Source organism: Anomaloglossus baeobatrachus, chromosome 3 (assembly GCF_048569485.1).
Source record: "Anomaloglossus baeobatrachus isolate aAnoBae1 chromosome 3, aAnoBae1.hap1, whole genome shotgun sequence".
In the NCBI taxonomy this organism is placed as follows: Eukaryota; Metazoa; Chordata; class Amphibia; order Anura; family Aromobatidae; genus Anomaloglossus; species Anomaloglossus baeobatrachus.
This window is the reverse complement of record NC_134355.1, coordinates 195,533,310-195,550,255: the sequence shown is the minus strand read 5'-3', so window position 1 is coordinate 195,550,255 and position 16,946 is coordinate 195,533,310. Positions and strand designations below refer to the sequence as shown.

The window sequence follows — 16,946 nt, the reverse complement described above, 5'->3', positions numbered from 1 at the left end:
CATAGCAATAAATAGTGCCAGTGTGGGGAATACAGACGGCTCAATTCTACATCAGTGAGCAGGTAGAAAACACAAATAACACACGAGGACTGAAGAGGGAACATAGTCCAGGTCATATAATGATCAAAAAACCACTCTCTTCCAAAAAATATAGAAAATTTATTAGAAAAAATTATTATAGCAAGGGGTAAAATACATCAAACTTTACAGTCAAATTTAACAGGTATATGAGGACCCTGAAGATAATCACATAGGGCCAGCAAAACCACACGTGGCATAAAATTCTTTCTAGAATGATCTACCAACACATAGATAGTGATTTAAATTAGATATGGTACAATAGACCAACACATATATAAAGTATGATAGTAAAGAGCCACATAAATCCATGCCCCCCCAAGGAAGATATTGAAACATTCGCGTCGGGGCAGGTTACCTTTAGGCATATCAAATCAGCGTGGGTGAGTGATCATTATGCTACATTGGATCATAGCTATTCAAATTTCTGCAGTATTACTATAGGATGGGTGTTTTTCTATTTAAAACCCTGCTCCAGCTGATGGCTATACCCTAATGAAAGGGATTTTAAAAAGGAAAAAAAGACCATTTAATATATATGTTGAAACCCATTATCTAAATTTAATATATATGTTGAAATCCATTATCTAAATAGGGGATTTATGTATTTGTGGCGCTCTGGCCTAGCCAGGTCGTCACAGATAACACTCAAACACCCCCACCCCCATTAGACAGGGACACCATCCAAACAAAAACCCTTGTTGCCTCCCTCCAGTGTCTGATGTCCACACCAGGTGGGGCGGAGCCAAGCGGTTGGCCCCACCCACCGAGGAGTTCACAGGCCTGGAGGCGGGAAAAGTGTCAGTTAGCAGTTGAGTGTTGGAGTTTGAGGAGAGAGGAGCGAGCACTTGGGTGTCTGGGTTTGTGGCCCAGGCACTGACTGCAAGGTTGGCAGATGGTGGTGGCCGTCTGTAGGAGTGGTGGAGCAACGCGGAACCGTAGGACCGGGGTCGGGCGATGGCCCGCCGGTACCGACCGGGGAGCGAAGTGAAGCCAGCACACAGGCAGGGCCATCGGACCCCGACCAGGCTTGGAGCCGCCAACAATAGTCAGATCCGAATGTGACTGAAACCCCAGGGGTTTCACAACAGCAAAAGTCCCGATTGAAGGCAACAGCCCACACCGTGAGGGTATACAGCTACCGCCTAAGGCTAGAGACCCAAGGGCCAGCGCCTGCGGGCAAACGGGCTCCTCCGGTACCCATACACCGGGGAGCGGACTACCGTTGGGAATCCATAGTAGTCAGAAGGAGAACATCAAGGTGCAGGGAAAGACAGCCGCCATCACCTGTCCGAGGAGAAACACTGCAGCCGGCTGCGGGACCCGTCCATCCAGCCATTTGGTTTACCGAGGACTTTGTACCTTTCTTGCTGAGTGAGTACACCCGTGCCATCCAGCACCGTGCCGCGCTGTCCCTGCAACCCTGCACCTCACCGACCCTGCCTCCTCGTCACATCATCGGGCCCCGGGACCACCGACCCCTACCCACGGAGGGAGAAAACAACATCCCAGCTGCTCCCTACCATCGCTCCCGGGATCCCCGTCACCAGCAGCGGTGGTGCCCATCTCCACCACGACCCGTGGGTGGCGTCACGGACTAAATCCCCCAAACCAACCACCCGTTTCACTCACGGGCGAGGAGCGCCGCTCGAGTCCCCGGATCCGGCCCACCGCTCTAGCCACCGAGCAGCAGCAGCCGCAGCAGCGCCGGACCCGAGCGTTAGCGAGAGCGCAGCAGCGTCGGCGTCCTCCCCGCCCACGACAACTTGGCGTCACGAACAGGATTGAGCCCCTCTACTTACCAGTAGAAGTGCGCCTTGTGATCTCCGCCGGTTTCCGGCCGAAAATTTTGAAGTGCCGCCATCTTGGCGCGAAAATATCCCGCTCGAGCGTCTTCTCCGAGCAGGAAAGGCGCGAAAGCGAAGCCCCGCCCCCAACAAACGGAAGTGCTGAAGAGTACCAAGGGGGGACGGGAAAAAGATGTCTGCGCCCGACAGAGCTGTTGGAGGAGTGGCGGTTGCAGCTCCCGCCACGCCCGTAGATGGAAACGGGATAGCCCCTGCTCTGGTCGCAGGAGCGGGGGAGGCCGCTGGCCCAGCGGTCGCCCAGGTGATGCCGTTCTCCTTGCCCTATGTGCCCGGTGCTACTTGGCTACCACAGTACGACGGGAAGCCTGATGCTTTGCAGGTGTTCCGGAAAAAGATCAGCGCGGTCCTCGATTTATATCCCTTGGCTGATAGACAGCGGGCAGCGGTAGTGCTAGGGCAGCTAACCGGCGCGGCTGAGCAGGAGGCGGAGATCTGGACCAACGCGGACCGGGCCTCGGTGACTACCATTTTCGAAAAACTACAAATCGCTTTTGAGACCCGCACCGAAGCGGAGCTGCGGATGCAGTTTTATCAGTGCCGGCAACGGCCTGCGGACAATGTGAGAGACTATGCCTTGCGCCTGCAAGCGGCCCTCCGTACGCTGAAGCGGGTGGACACTATCAATGATGTGGACAGTAATAAGATGCTAGTAGAGCAATTCCTGCAGGGGCTGGGGTCCGTGGAAGACTGCAAGCAGCTGCAGCTGTGGGCCTTGGAACACCCCAATCTGGACTTTGCAGTACTGAAAGAGCGGGCCATCAAGGCCCTGCAGGCCCCAGCGCCCGACACTCCTGAGGCGGCCCCATGGCCGGCTGAGACCGCTCCTATCACGGTGGCTCCTCCACCTCCGGCTCTACCGGCTCCTGCAGCACCCATCGGGATGATGGAGGAACTAGCAGCCCAGGTCCGCCGCATGGATGGATACCTAGCCAAGATCCTCGCCGCACTCCAGCTTCCGACGAGAGTCAAGCCCCCAGGAGGGATCCAGCTCGCCGACAGCCCGGAGGACGTCCCCTGGATGCAGCTGAGAAGGACCAATGACTCACGGTATGGGCCTCCTATCTGTTACAGGTGCAGCAAGCCTGGCCACTACTCTAGGCGGTGCCTGTTAAACGAGCAACCCCTGGGGCCAAGGGCCAATCCTCAGGAGTAGACACCAACCTGATTGGTGTCAGGCCCCCCTGATTGGCGAGACCGGTACGTCGGAGCTCGCCCCATCATCCCCCTGGCAGTGGACGTCCTCATGGTCCTCCTGGACACAGGATCACAGGTATCCACTATACCATATACACTGTACCATCGCTCCCGGGATCCCCGTTACCAGCAGCGGTGGTGCCCATCTTCACCACGACCCGTGGGTGGCGTCACGGACTAAATCCCCCAAACCAACCACCCCTTTCACTCACGGGCGAGGAGCGCCGCTCGAGTCCCCAGATCCGGCCCACCGCTCGAGCCACCGAGCAGCAGCAGCAGCCGCAGCAGCGCCGGACCCGAGTGTTAGCGAGAGCGCAGCAGCGACGGCGTCCTCCCCGCCCGCGACATATTGTTTAAATGTTATAAATGTATTGTTTAAGGGTATAGTCCACCTATACTTTGATTTGACATGGTTCCACATTCTGTTCTGATTTGCATTATTCAAGTTCCTCTCATTGTACATAACCAAGCAAGGTAAAGATGACAGCAATAAACTGATACTAGCAGGATGGGAGGATCCATGGAAGATGGTCCCTTCACACCCAAAAAACACCAGCCAGCAGAGGTGACCTATCACATTGAATGGTGCAATTCATACATTTTCCATTAGATTTAGGTCAGGTAATTGGCTAGGCCATTCTAGCAACTTTATTTTCTTTCTCTGAAACCAATTGAGAGTTTCCCTGGTTCTGTGTTTGTGATCATTGTCTTGCTGAAATGTCCACCCTCATTTTATCTTCATCATCCTGGTAGATGACAGCAGATCTTTATCAAGAATGTCCCTGTACATTTGTACTTTCATCCTTCCTTTAATTAAATAATAATAAATAAATAATAAATAAATAAATAAAAATAATAAATTTGCTAAAAAACAGCTCCACACCATCATGTTCCCAACTCCACACTTTAAATGTTGGTGTGATGATTTTGGGGTGATATGCAGTGCCGTCTTTTGGCCTTCAAACATTTTGTATATTAAGGCTTCCAAAGAATTCAATTTTGGTTTCATCTGACCAAATTATATCCTCCCAGTATTTCACAGGCTTGTCTAAATGGTATTGAGTAAACTTTAAACACGCTTGAAGATGGTTTTTCTTCAGCAATGACGTAATTCATGGTGAACGTGCATATAAGCCATGAAGTTTGAGTGAATTACTTATTGTCTCCTTTGAAATAATTTTACTTCCTGATTCTAGGTCTTTCTGTAGCTCTCCACATGCGAATATTGGTTCTTGGCCAACTTTTCTGATCATTCTTCTTACTCCTCTGTCTGAAATCTTGCAGAGAGCACATGGTCATGGACAGTTTACCGTGAAATTATGTTCTTTCCTTTTACGGATTTCAGCCACAATAGTGATCACAAGGCCTTCAGTAGTTTAGAAATTCTTCAGTAAGCAATGCCATCAGTATACTTTGCAATAATAAGGTTGCAAAGGTCTTGGGACAGCTCATTGGTTTTACAAATCATGAGATGTTTCTTGTGTGGCACCTTGGTAATGAGATACCTGTTTATAGGCTGTCAGTTGAACCAGCTGATATTATTTTCCAATGAGCGGCGGGATTGTTTTCTAATTACTGATAGATTTCACCTGGTGTCATGACTTTCCATGACTTTTTGCACCTCTTTCTTCATGTGCTCAATACTTTTTTTTCCCGGTGTCTTTTCTTATTACACATCACTAAATTTATGGACATCTATGGTTTGATTTCTTTGCCTGTGTGGATTGGATGATTTTCTACCATCATCTGGTGAGAAAAGCACCTTTAGAAAATTGACGTGTTCAATATTTATGTCACCTGCTTTATGGATGCATGAATGGATAGATAGATTACACAAAAACACGATTATATTTTAAAATTTTAAGCAGATGTGAAATACATACTGCAATGTAAGAATGCGTTAAAAAATAGAAGTGTTAAAAATGTATTTTAATCAATTAACAGAATTAATGTACAAAATATGAATGCGAATCAAATCAGTATTTATTGTGACCACCCTTTGCCTTCAAAGGGCATCAAATCTCCTACGTACACTTGCATAAAGTCAGAGATTTTGTAGGATTATTGCATGTATGTGTGTGTGAGTAACCAATTATACCAAACAGTTGACAATAATCCTCATTTTCATATATAGGTTGAAACACAATCATTAACTGAAAAAGAAACAACTGTGTAGGAGACTTAAAACTGGAAGAGGAATAGCCAATTTCTACTACAATGATGAGGTTGTGGAAGATTGTTTCTTGTCAAATGCTGTTCAAGCTTTTTTGAAGAAGCATCAAGAAATGGGCAATGTTGAAGATCAAAACATTGTAGTTGGGCAAGGAAATCTAGTGCAACAGTTGTAAGACACATTGGGCCTGATTCATCAAAGCTTTCACACTCAAATTCTGGTGTAGCGTTTTACTTTGAAAAGCCACAAAGTTTAAACAGGTTGTCCACTACTTTAACATTCGTGGCCTATCGTTAGGATAGGTCATCAATGTCTGATCATCTGGCACCTGGCACCCCATCCGATCAGCTATTCTCAGTGCTGGTGGACGCAGCAGATGGCCAGAAATACTCAGTTTTGTAGCTGCCTCATCTTCTAATGGCAGGCAAGGCCAGATCCGCCTCCTATTGATTTGAATGGGAGGCGGATGTGCAGTACCCAGCCGTGGCCACTGTCAGTTGAAAGGGCAACTCCATAACTGAGTATCCCCCTACTGTCAACATTGCCGACACCAAGAACAGCAGATCGGGGGGTTGCCGGATGTCAGACATTAATGACCTACCCTAAGGGTAGACCATCAATGTTAAAGTAGTGGACAACCCCTTTAGGTGCAACTCAGAGTTCCGCCTAAATTTAGTGACTTTGGGCAAAAAAATGGAGTGGGATGGAGCGGGGTGTCACGTTTCATCTAATTCATGAAGAACAGTGGCATTCCCTATGGCACAAAGCTCACTCTAGTACCTGACTGGAATAAGATTTCTGGTGTAGCACACAAGTGCACCTGTTAAAAAATCAGGACCGTCTGACTCCAGCACGCCCCGTCAACAATACAGATATTGATGAATCAAGCCTAGTTTCCTTACTTCTCTTCAAAATCCGTAGATGTCCAGCATTGTCATCAGAATTGACAGCAACCACATGGGACTCAACTACACCCATCTAACGTTCAAAACTGTCTGGCCTGAAGTTGTCTTCATGGAAGAATTGTGTCCAAACAGTCATACATTTCATGGAAACAAGGTTAAGAGACTCAACTGTGCACAAAATCATAGGAGCTAGGGTCCCGAAAAATGACAGTAGGTGTTCTGGACCAATGAGACCAAATTTCAAATATTTGGTTGTAACAGAAGGCAATTTTGTTTCCTGAAGAGATGAAGAGTGGTTCAATAATGAATGTCCATGAAACATGGTGGAGGCTCCTTGAAAGTTTGGAGCTACATTTCAGTAAGTGGAATTGGAAATTGGTTTGGATCAGTGCTGAGAAATACAGGCAGATACTCATCCTTCATTCAATACTGAAAGCATCTGATCATTTCCAAATGTATTCTGCAACAGATAATGACCATAACCATATAGATAATGTCATTAAGAACTAAGAACTATCCATTAACAACAAGGAATCCTGGAAGTGAAGACCTGTCCCCCACAGGGCCATGATCTCAACATTATTGAGTCTGTCTGGGATTACCTGAAGAAACAAGAGGATTTGTGCAAGCCTGTAGGCCACTTTACACACAGCGACATTGCTAGCGATGTCGCTGGTGAAAGCACCCGCCCCCGTCGGTTGTGCATCACGGGCAAATCGCTGCCCGTGGTGCACAACATCGTTAGTCCTGTGACACATACTTACCTGCCTAGCGACGTCGCTGTGGCTGGCGAACTGCCTCCTTTCGAAGGGGGAGGTTCGTTCGGCGTCACAGCGGCGTCACTAAGCGGCCGCCCAATAGAAGCGGAGGGGCGGACATGAGCGGCCGGAACATCCCGCCCACCTCCTTCCTTCCTCATTGCCGGCGGCCGCAGGTATGATGTTGTTCCTCGTTCCTGCGGTGTCACACATAGCGATTTGTGCTGCCTCAGGAACGACGAACAACCTTCGTCCTGCAACAGCAACGATATTTGAGATTAGAACTACATGTCAATGATCAATGATATGGTGAGTAATTTTGATCGTTAGCAGTCGTTCGTGTGTTTCACACGCAACGACGTCGCTAATGAGGCCGGATGAAGGAGGCCGAATTCTGTGATCCCCAACGACATCTCGTTCGCGATGTCGTTGCGTGTAAAGCCCCCTTATATCTGCAGATCTGTACTTCGTTCTCCAAGATGCTTGGAACAACCTCCCTGCAAAAATAGTGTACAAGTGTACCTAGAAGAATTCAGCCTGTTTTAAAGGCAATGGGTGATTACATCAAATACTGATATGATCTAAATTTCTCTTTGGTCAGTCACTTTGCATTTTGTTAATTGATACAAATAAACTACTAGCACTTCTATTTTTTTTTTTAAAGCATTCTTACTTTGCAGAATTTTTTCTACACCTGTCTAAAACTTTTTGCCCAGTACTGTAAAGATATATGTATATGTGTATATATATATATATATATATATATATACATATACATACACACATTTATTATACTTCCTTTATTTATGCCACCAACAGATGATACAGCCTTGATACATTCTCTTGCGTTCATCATTGGCAGTCTGTGCTGTTGACTTCCTCTTGTTTTTCCGCCCCCAGATGAGCAGCGTTATCAAGTAATTCTGGTGCGTGGGTCGTTTTGATAAAAACAGCCTAGTTCTCCTTGGAAAAAAAAGACTCGGCTTCCAATAGTGCGCAGTGTTCTGAATGGCTTGTGTGGTTGCTGAGAAGCTGGGCAGCTTTGGATTGACAATACACTGGAACATTGTATGCGTCATGTGTATTTGTCTGCCTAGATGTCATTGTTTGATTACTTTGATAGAATTTATATGACATTCACCAGATTGTGGTATTTTTTTTCTCTGGAAGAAGCTTTACCATTAGTTTCCCCCCAGTTATATATCACTCATATATTCTTCAACCTTATACAAAGAATCATTATTTTCACACCATGATTTAGAAGTCTCAATGGACAGATTTACTTTGTAGTCTCATTTTATTGGACCTATACTCTGACAACTCTCAGACATTGGCTTGTGACTCCAGTACAGCACTGTGGGGGACACATCGGCGATGGAGAACTAGGCTTCTGTGGTGGTTGTATATTCAAAAATTTACTGTTGTATTGTTTTTCTGAACCCGTAAAATAACATCTGAATCTCAATTTCAATTTTGCGTTACATAAAATAGAAAAAAAATGATTAATAGACAGTGACCTCTAGTGGACAAACGTGTTGTAAACAATTCCGCTAATCCATAAATGCGTAGAGCATAGATGAATGGAATAATATCACGCAGGATTATAAAATATGTTAGATATTTCTTAGATTGAGATGTATTTGGAGCAGTAACTCATACTTCAGTGTTGATACTGTGTTTTTTTTTCAGTTTGGCTTCAATTTTGCCACAAAATGTTACATGTAATTTCTTCTGCTCAATGTCCTGCTCGGACTCTTAAGGGGGCTTTACACGCTACGATATCGTTAATGTTTGGTCGCCGGGGTCAAGTTGTTAGTGACGCACATCCGGCGTCATTAACGATATCGCAGCGTGTAATACTTACCAGCGACCTTAGGCGACCTCAAAAATGGTGAAAATCGTTCACCATGGAGAGGTCGTCCCAAAGTCAAAAATCGGTAAGGGTTGTTTAGCGTTGTGGTTCATCGCTCATGCGGCAGCACACATCGCTATGTGTGACACCGCAGGAGCGAGGACCGTCTCCTTACCTGCCGCCGGCCACAATGCGGGAGGAAGGAGGTGGGCGGGATGTTACGTCCTGCTCATCTCCGCCCCTCTGCTTTGATTGGCCGGCCGCTTAGTGACGTTGCGGTGACGTCGCTGTGATGCCGAACGTCCCTCCCCCTTGAAGGAGGGATTGTTCGGCAGTCACAGCGACGCCACCGACCAGGCAAGTATGTGTGACGCTGCGTAGCGATAATGTTCGCTACGGCAGCGATCACAAACAATTGCATGCGCGATGGGGGCGGGTACTTACACGGTCGCTATCGCTAGAAATTGCTAGCGATATCGCTACCGTGTAAAGCCCCCTTTAGTTCTTTACAAAAACAGAAAGATATATTGGATTTCAAAACCACAGATTTTTTGAAATGTCCATGCATCAATGTGATGGAGGCCACACGGGGCAAGGGAACATATTTATCTCCAAAGCAGGTGGAATTGTACATAATGATGAACAATTGGGCGCACAAGGATCCTTTCTTGTCTGTGTCTTCCAGTCATTTTAGTGTTTCTTATAACCACGTTTTAATTGTATGCCTTACTTGAGATGTATTATTTGTTACAGCATGTTGAAGACTTGGTGAATATCTATAACACAGTTCCAGAAGTCCCCCCCAAAGAAAGTTCTTGGGAAATCCCAATATTTGTCCACTTTTACGATGGTCATGGTGTTACTGTGAACCTCAGACCAGAACATAGGGTAGAAGACATCTTGAACTTAGCGTGCAAAGTAAGTTTTTTTTTGGTTTAATAATATGGTTGGGTAGAGTATAAGAGCTATGAAGAAAGATGAATTGGATGCAGAATTTGAGAGCACTGTTTTACATATATGTTTTGAATGGAAAATGTTATTTTCGTATGGCAAAAATGGGAAAACAAGGATCAGGTATGAAGAATCTTAACATGCCTTATCCTTTATTCTGTTTGGAGAAAAGCTGTTGCCAGATGTGGACATTTTTCTATCTCTATCATACATACTGTATTTCCAGAGAAGTCAAAGAACAGCTCACTATGTCCCATTAAGACATCCTTAAAAAACATGGATAAAATATATACGTCAGAAATTATCTGAATGAGCCCTTACATATATAGCACCAGAATGAGTGTGTTGTTCAGTGAGTGAACATATGCCCTTTCGTTTTGCTTAATATTAGAGATGAGCAATCAATCTGCAGAGGATCAACTTTGAGACAAATTTCCAGAAATTTGCGGTTTCTCACAAATTCGAATACTCTCTTTTCTTCTTTCACTTTACATTATTGTTATTGGCAGCAAATTTATTCGATGCAAATCAAATTTTGGGGGAATTTTGGCTAAAGCGGAGGAATTTTGGCTAAAGCGGAAAATTCGAATTTCAAGTGATCCGATCATCTCTACTTCAAATGCAAAACAGTCTATAACGACAACAGATCTAGTAAAAAAGGAACTTGGCATGGAGTTGCTTATGAGTGGGTACTGTAGCTCCTAAGCTCTAAGAGAGTTCTCTACTTTAACCTCTTTATAACCTTGGTCGTGTCTCTATGTTTGATGCGGGCTTGAACGCCTTGCCCACCTCTTTCCCTGCACATGTTGGCTGATCTGATCAGCAGTCATGTGCCTCTAATAGCCACGTGTGGATCTGTACAGCACAAATAATCGGATGGTTGGAGCTTCAAGTCCCCTAAAGAAACTAGGAAATACAATAAAAATGTGAAAAAAAGTTTTAAAAAATATGAAAAGAAGAAAAAAAAACCCCAGGAGTTCAAATCACCCTCCTTTTCACCCATTGAAAATAACACAATTAAAACAAAATACATATTTCTTATCGCCGCATTTAGAAATGTCCGCGCTATCAAAATATAAAATAAATTAATCCAACTGGTAAACAGTGTAATAGAATAAAAATTCAAACCACCAGAATTATGTAGTTTTGTACGCCGCAACAATAAAATAAAATGTAATAAGAGGTCGATCAAAAGATCTACCCAAAAATTGGATCATTAAAAGTTCCAGCTCAGGACACAAACAATAAAGGCCGCTTTACACGCAACGACTTATCTGATGATATGCCGTCGGGGTCACGGTTTTCGAGACCCACTTCCGTCATCGTTAGCGACGTCGTTGCGTGTAACACCTATGAGCGACTGCTAACGATCCGAAAAATGGCAAAAATCATTGATTGTTAACATGTCGTTCCTTTCCCAAATATCGTTGCTCATTTTGGACGCAGGTTGTTCGTTGTTCCTGAGGCAGCACATATCGCTACGTGTGACACCCCTGGAACGACGAGAACAGCGTTCCTGCGTCCTCCGGCAACGAGGTAGGAGTGACGTTAATGCAGCTGCTCTCCGCCCCTCCGCTTATATTGGTGGCCCGCTGTGTGACGTCGCTGTGACGCCGTACAAACCTCCCCCTTAAAAAAGAGTTTGTTCGCTGGCCACAGCGACGTCGTTAGGATGGTATGTGCGTGTGATTGCGTGTGACGTGTACTAGCGATATTATTCGCCACGGGCAGCGATTTGCCCGTGACGCACGCACGATGGGGGCGGGTGCGCACGCTAGCGATATCGCTAGTGATGTCGTAGCGTGTAAAGCGGCCTTTAGTCATCACACAGTCCCAAAACCCAGAAAAATTAAAACACTACGGGACTCAAAAAATGGCGCCAAAACCTAAATTTTTAACAACAAAATTCTGAATTTTTTATCACCAATTAAGTAAAAGAAAAACTATATGCGTTTGGCATCTACGTACTCATACTCATCTGGAGAATCATACTGCTAGGTCAGTTTTACCACATAATGAGCATGGTAAATAAAAAAAACAATCGTGGAATTGTACTTTTTTTTGCAATTTCACCACACTTGGAATTTTATTCCCATTTTCTAGTGCACTATACTATAAAATTAATAGTTTCATTCAAAAATACAACTCATCGCTCTAAAAACAAGCCATGATATGGCTATGTTGACAGAAAAATAAAAAAGTTATAGCTCTTGGAAGAAAGGAAGGAAAAAAAAAAAATCGCCAGGTGGGGAAGGGGTTAAACCAGGCCTAAATGTAGATACAAGACTTTACGGTACCCTGAATCACCAAACCAAATATGACGATTTTCTTCCAAAGTATAAAAAATATCCATATTGTAGAAAGTTGTATGAATGCTTAGTTGTATGACATATTGAACTGTATATCCGCTCCTATCATTTCTCTGAGGGATGGTAATCACCCTATCATAGGCGGACGCATAGTAGAGGATATATTTTAGAAGGTTAGCCAACCTAAGTATCATTTTTGTAAGATATGAGTAGTCTTATACAGTGGCAGCACTACCTCCATGAAGCAAGGACATTCCCTGCAGCGTCTCTAAAGATGTCCACAAGATGGCAGCCACAATTCAGTTTCATTTTCTGCTCTGGGACATCTACTGCTTGAACAGCAATTATACATTAATTAATAAAGTAATTGCCTAAGCAGACGATAACTTTGTAATTATGGCTTTAAATTCATGCGTGCAAAGGTGAAATGAGATAGAACCTAAATGTCTTGTACATGACTGAACTCGTGATGAAATATTAAGTGTCTCCTGGCTTCTTAGACTAGACCCATGACCAGGCCATGTCCGTGGTGCTCGGTGACAGTACATGCTCAGGAGCTGGGATACATTAATAGGAAATCTTTCTATTCTCATTTCTCTAATAAAGACAACAATTTACAAATTCAGAATGACATTTGAGAAAAAGCATGAAACAGTAATCTCTTTTTTTATTAATGAAATAGCTTTTTGCAATAAGCATCCTAACAATCTTTTCAAACATGCATGTCTCTTATGCTGCAGTAAACGTGGTCATTTTGATAGATCTTGCCTGGGAATGCACATAATAACAAGATGTACTGTGCCCAAATTTATCACAATACACTTTGCTGCCCTGCGCATGCTCATGGAGTGCCATGGCGCATGGGTGGAATTTTCAAAGAACCTTGATACTCAAAATGGTGGAACAAATCATGGTATTTTTATTATAAAGTGCTTTCTATCCAAAATCAAAGACGTTTTGGTCAAAACAGACCTTCATCAGTATGGATTATGGAATATGAATGGTGCAGTGAAGCACAATAGTGCAGTGTCCTCCGCTTAAAAGAAGGTGCCTATTAGCACTTTATAATAAAAATACCACAATTTGTTCAACCTCTTTGAGTGCCAAATATAACTGAATTACATTAAGGGATTGGACCTGGCTTGTGCACTGCTCTTGAAAGAAGTGCCGCGGTTACTTCAGTCACCTGTGAAGAGTCAAGTGGGCATTCTTCATCCATTCTTTATCGACATCATTCTGTTGCTGTAGTCACCACTAGGCACCTTAAAATCCTGCACATGCGCCATTAGCTGTACCGCACATGCTACTGGAGTACAAAGCAATGGCACATGAGTGTAATCCAGTGGAGCTGGCTTATGAGTACAGGATTTAAGTGGATGTTAATTATATGTGTACTTTATCACCTGGGTCAGGGGTGTTGTCAAGCAAAGCTGGAGCAGCAGGGTTGACCTCCCAAACAACTCTTCTCTACAGTAGGAATACCCACTTGACTCTTCATAGGTTATGAGCATACGGTGTACAGGATTTTAAACATTTATTTTATTACTTTTGCTGCATCTGAAAAGACAGACAGGGGCATGTTTGAAAAGTATAACAGGTCTTCTTCTCCTACAGCATGGTGGTGGTTTAAAAGGAGCCTGTCATGTCAAAAACCATTATTAAAAAGCAGATGTTAATCAGGTTAATAGTGTTTTATACCTGTGTGGCCGCTGCACTGAGAGCCGATCCACCGGAGGGAAATGATCTATATTCCTCCTGGCAGCCTCCGGCATTCAGTCATAGAGGCGCAGCCAACACAGCTTCAGTCACCGCTCAGTACACAGTGAGTGGCAGCCTGGCATTAACTGACAGCATTGATGCACTTAAAGCCAGCTGTCAGTCAGTGTCAGGGTCGTGGTTACAGCCGTTGATCACTAAGCACTGAAATGTGACTATTAACCTGCAAATAATGAGTTAATCAGGTTAATAGCATTCTGAAACTGTATGGCTGCTGTGCTGAGAGCCGATCCACCGGAGAGAAATGAACTGTATTCCTCCCTGCAACCTCCGGCTTTCAGTCATAGAGGCGCTGTCGGCATGGCTTCAGTCACCGCTCAGTATACAGTGAGTGGCAGTCCCGCATTAACTGATAGCATGGATGCACTCAGAGCTGGCTGTCAGTCAGTGTCCGGGGTGTGGTTACAGCTTTTGATCACTAAGCACTGAGTGGTGACTACTAACCTGCAGATTAACCCCATATCTGCAGGTTAGTAGCGTTTTTTGACATGACATGTTCACTTTTCGGTGGTAAAATGACCTGACTGGCTCCCATTAAGTTAAGTCACATGTGAATTTTTCAGGAATGAGTACTAGGCTGACTATTCACGGTCCGCTAGAACAGAAATTGAAATGATTACTAATTTTTCAATATTAAACTCTCAAGATGTCAACCAAAACCAATTTCCATATGGGTGTTCATTGAATGTAGCCTCTTCAAATATTATGGCACAAAGTAAAATTCACTTTGAAATGTACCTATACGCTGTACTTTTCTCCTATGATCTACCGGCTTAGCAGTATTTATATAACTGTTCTCCACTAGCTACATCTTGTTCAGTAAGCCTGTGCAGTATTGTGTCTGCTATCTATGTCTAGTGAATTCCTAGGCTCTTCTTGGTTTATGCTTACCAGAATTCGCAAAAAAAAGAAGCGAGTAACTACGCAGCCAAACAATTGTTAGTGTTATCAGTCAGCGACTGTGTCTGTGTTACATCTGTGCGCCAATGTAGCAGTAACTGTTTGATTTAAACATTTCCTTTTTTTCTGTCTTTTGTTTTTGTGCTTGAAAGTTTATCATAGCCGTGTGTAGTGCTGACTCCTTTCTTCTACATCTTTCCTGGTTCTTTTTCCTCCTTACACTTTCTTACTGCTCTGGTGAGTGCAAGGAATCTAAATTCGTTTTGCACACTAGTTCTTTACAAGTTTAAACCAACATTTTATTATTATCCTCTCTGTATGAATTGATGCATGAAGACAAGACATGTTTATACAGAAAACATCTACATTTTAAGGCACAATGTCAGACATAATGTCCATCACCTTATGCAGATGTCTAGAGCTAGTGATATACACGTTTTTTACATTAGGGTGAACCTCTACCAGGTATTCAGTCTCCCAACCTTTGCCAACCCTAAAGTTGTATTAGCTAGCAGGTATTTCTGAGGTTGGGTTATACATTAGTTTTGTACCTAAAAACAAAAGTAGAAAAGTAAGATATACTCACCCATGTAATCCCCATCTGGTGGGCTTGTCCTGTCTAAGCTTACTTCCTGTAGCAAATACTTGCGATCTATGGACAGGTGACCTCTGCAGCCAAGCGCTAGTCTCAGTGGTCATGTGACATTACTGCAGAGGCCAGTGATTGACTGCAGAGGTACACCACATTATTTCTCCAAGAAGAAAGCTGAGACTGGTGATTTCCAGAGTGGGATTGTTCCGGTAAGTAGAAGTTACTTAATTTATTGTATACCACTTTTTCCTTCTAGGCAATGCCCTCCCAAAAAACCCGCTTTAATTTTCACTTTATGATCGGAGATGAAATTTACATACTAGTATTCATTCGTCCTTTACTTCCATGACTATCCATGACTTGTATTGGTCATTCATATCCTATGTAGCCATGTAGTAAGATGTATGTACACGATGTCACAAGTCTATCAGTCTACACAACTCGTTAGACTCTGGTGATGTCAAGAATTAAATGCCAGTCCTCTCTGGTGTATGGGAAAGGTCTAATAATTTTGGCTACAATCTCTAACATTTTAGTAGATCACCTTGTTGTGGAATCCATTGCAGTATATGGTCTGCAGCCCCCTGGACCAGGGATGACCACCCCCAGACTACATTTTGTATTGCAGCACCATCTAGAACAGCTGTTCTTTAGTTGCAGGAAATATTATTTTCAGATCATTAAAACTAGAGTATACTATTCTTATTAGTTTGTAAAATGTTACCCTAGAGATTATTACACATCTAATGCATTCATTGCAATGACTTCTATAAATCACATGTACCTGCTGATAAATATGGCGGTTAAATAAAACGCTTCTAATTTTACCGTTAATATATTTCAATATTTGAGCACACTTCACATTTCCCAATTATTGTATGTTTTTTACAGTAAAATGCAAATCACTAAATACACATTGCATGTGGTGTTTGCCAGTATGATATTTTAGAAAATTAGGTGAATGAACACTAAAATATGTAACACGTGTTTTCTTTGTATATATACTGTGTGTGTTTTTGCTGGGTACATTGTTGTCATGCTTTTTGTGTGTTTTATTGTTGTGCTCTCTGCAACCCCCTCCTCCCTGCACTTGATTGTGATTAATTTGGAATAAACCCGTGAGATTTCTCTAGTACACTACTAACTAGAGTACATTCCAGCTGGGCAGCAATCCATACTGAGGGCCTTGCTAGCCATGGCATCTTTTAGTGACTAATATGCTTCTCATAGGTTCGACAGATGGACCCTGGCTTTTTTGGTTTGCATATAAGAAGAAATGTGGGTGACAATGTTGAGTATTATGTTCCTTCACCAATGGACTACATACAAGAGCAGGTATTTGTATTACTGATGAATTTTTAAGAAATGTTTTATTGGTGAATAGTTTTCAGTCTTTTACTACATAGATTAATTTAGGAGTCTATTAAAACTTCCATCATGATTAACAACCTAATAGAAGCCAAATGGATTGTCATTATAGTCAATGTGTGAACCTGGCCTAAGTCAAGTATTAGACAAACAAACCATATTAAACCATACCAAAAATATGTTAAATAGCTGCTTTAAAGTAATTTACAGTCTTTTCTGCAT

General features: G+C 43.4%; 1 protein-coding gene across 3 annotated transcripts in view; it reads left to right on the top strand.

Moving 5' to 3' along the window:
- TIAM2 (TIAM Rac1 associated GEF 2) overlaps window positions 1–16,946 on the top strand; it is a 519,289-nt gene that overhangs the window by 372,627 nt on the left and 129,716 nt on the right. Inside the window, exons 11-12 of one of the 3 annotated variants that reach the window (XM_075339675.1) lie at window positions 9,582–9,746; window positions 16,596–16,691. In XM_075339675.1, the coding sequence (XP_075195790.1) occupies window positions 9,582–9,746; window positions 16,596–16,691 (261 nt within the window). Of the gene's footprint in view, window positions 1–9,581; window positions 9,747–14,916; window positions 15,002–16,586; window positions 16,692–16,946 lie in introns of those variants that run through there. The other 2 variants (XM_075339674.1, XM_075339676.1) reach the window with 2 other exon arrangements.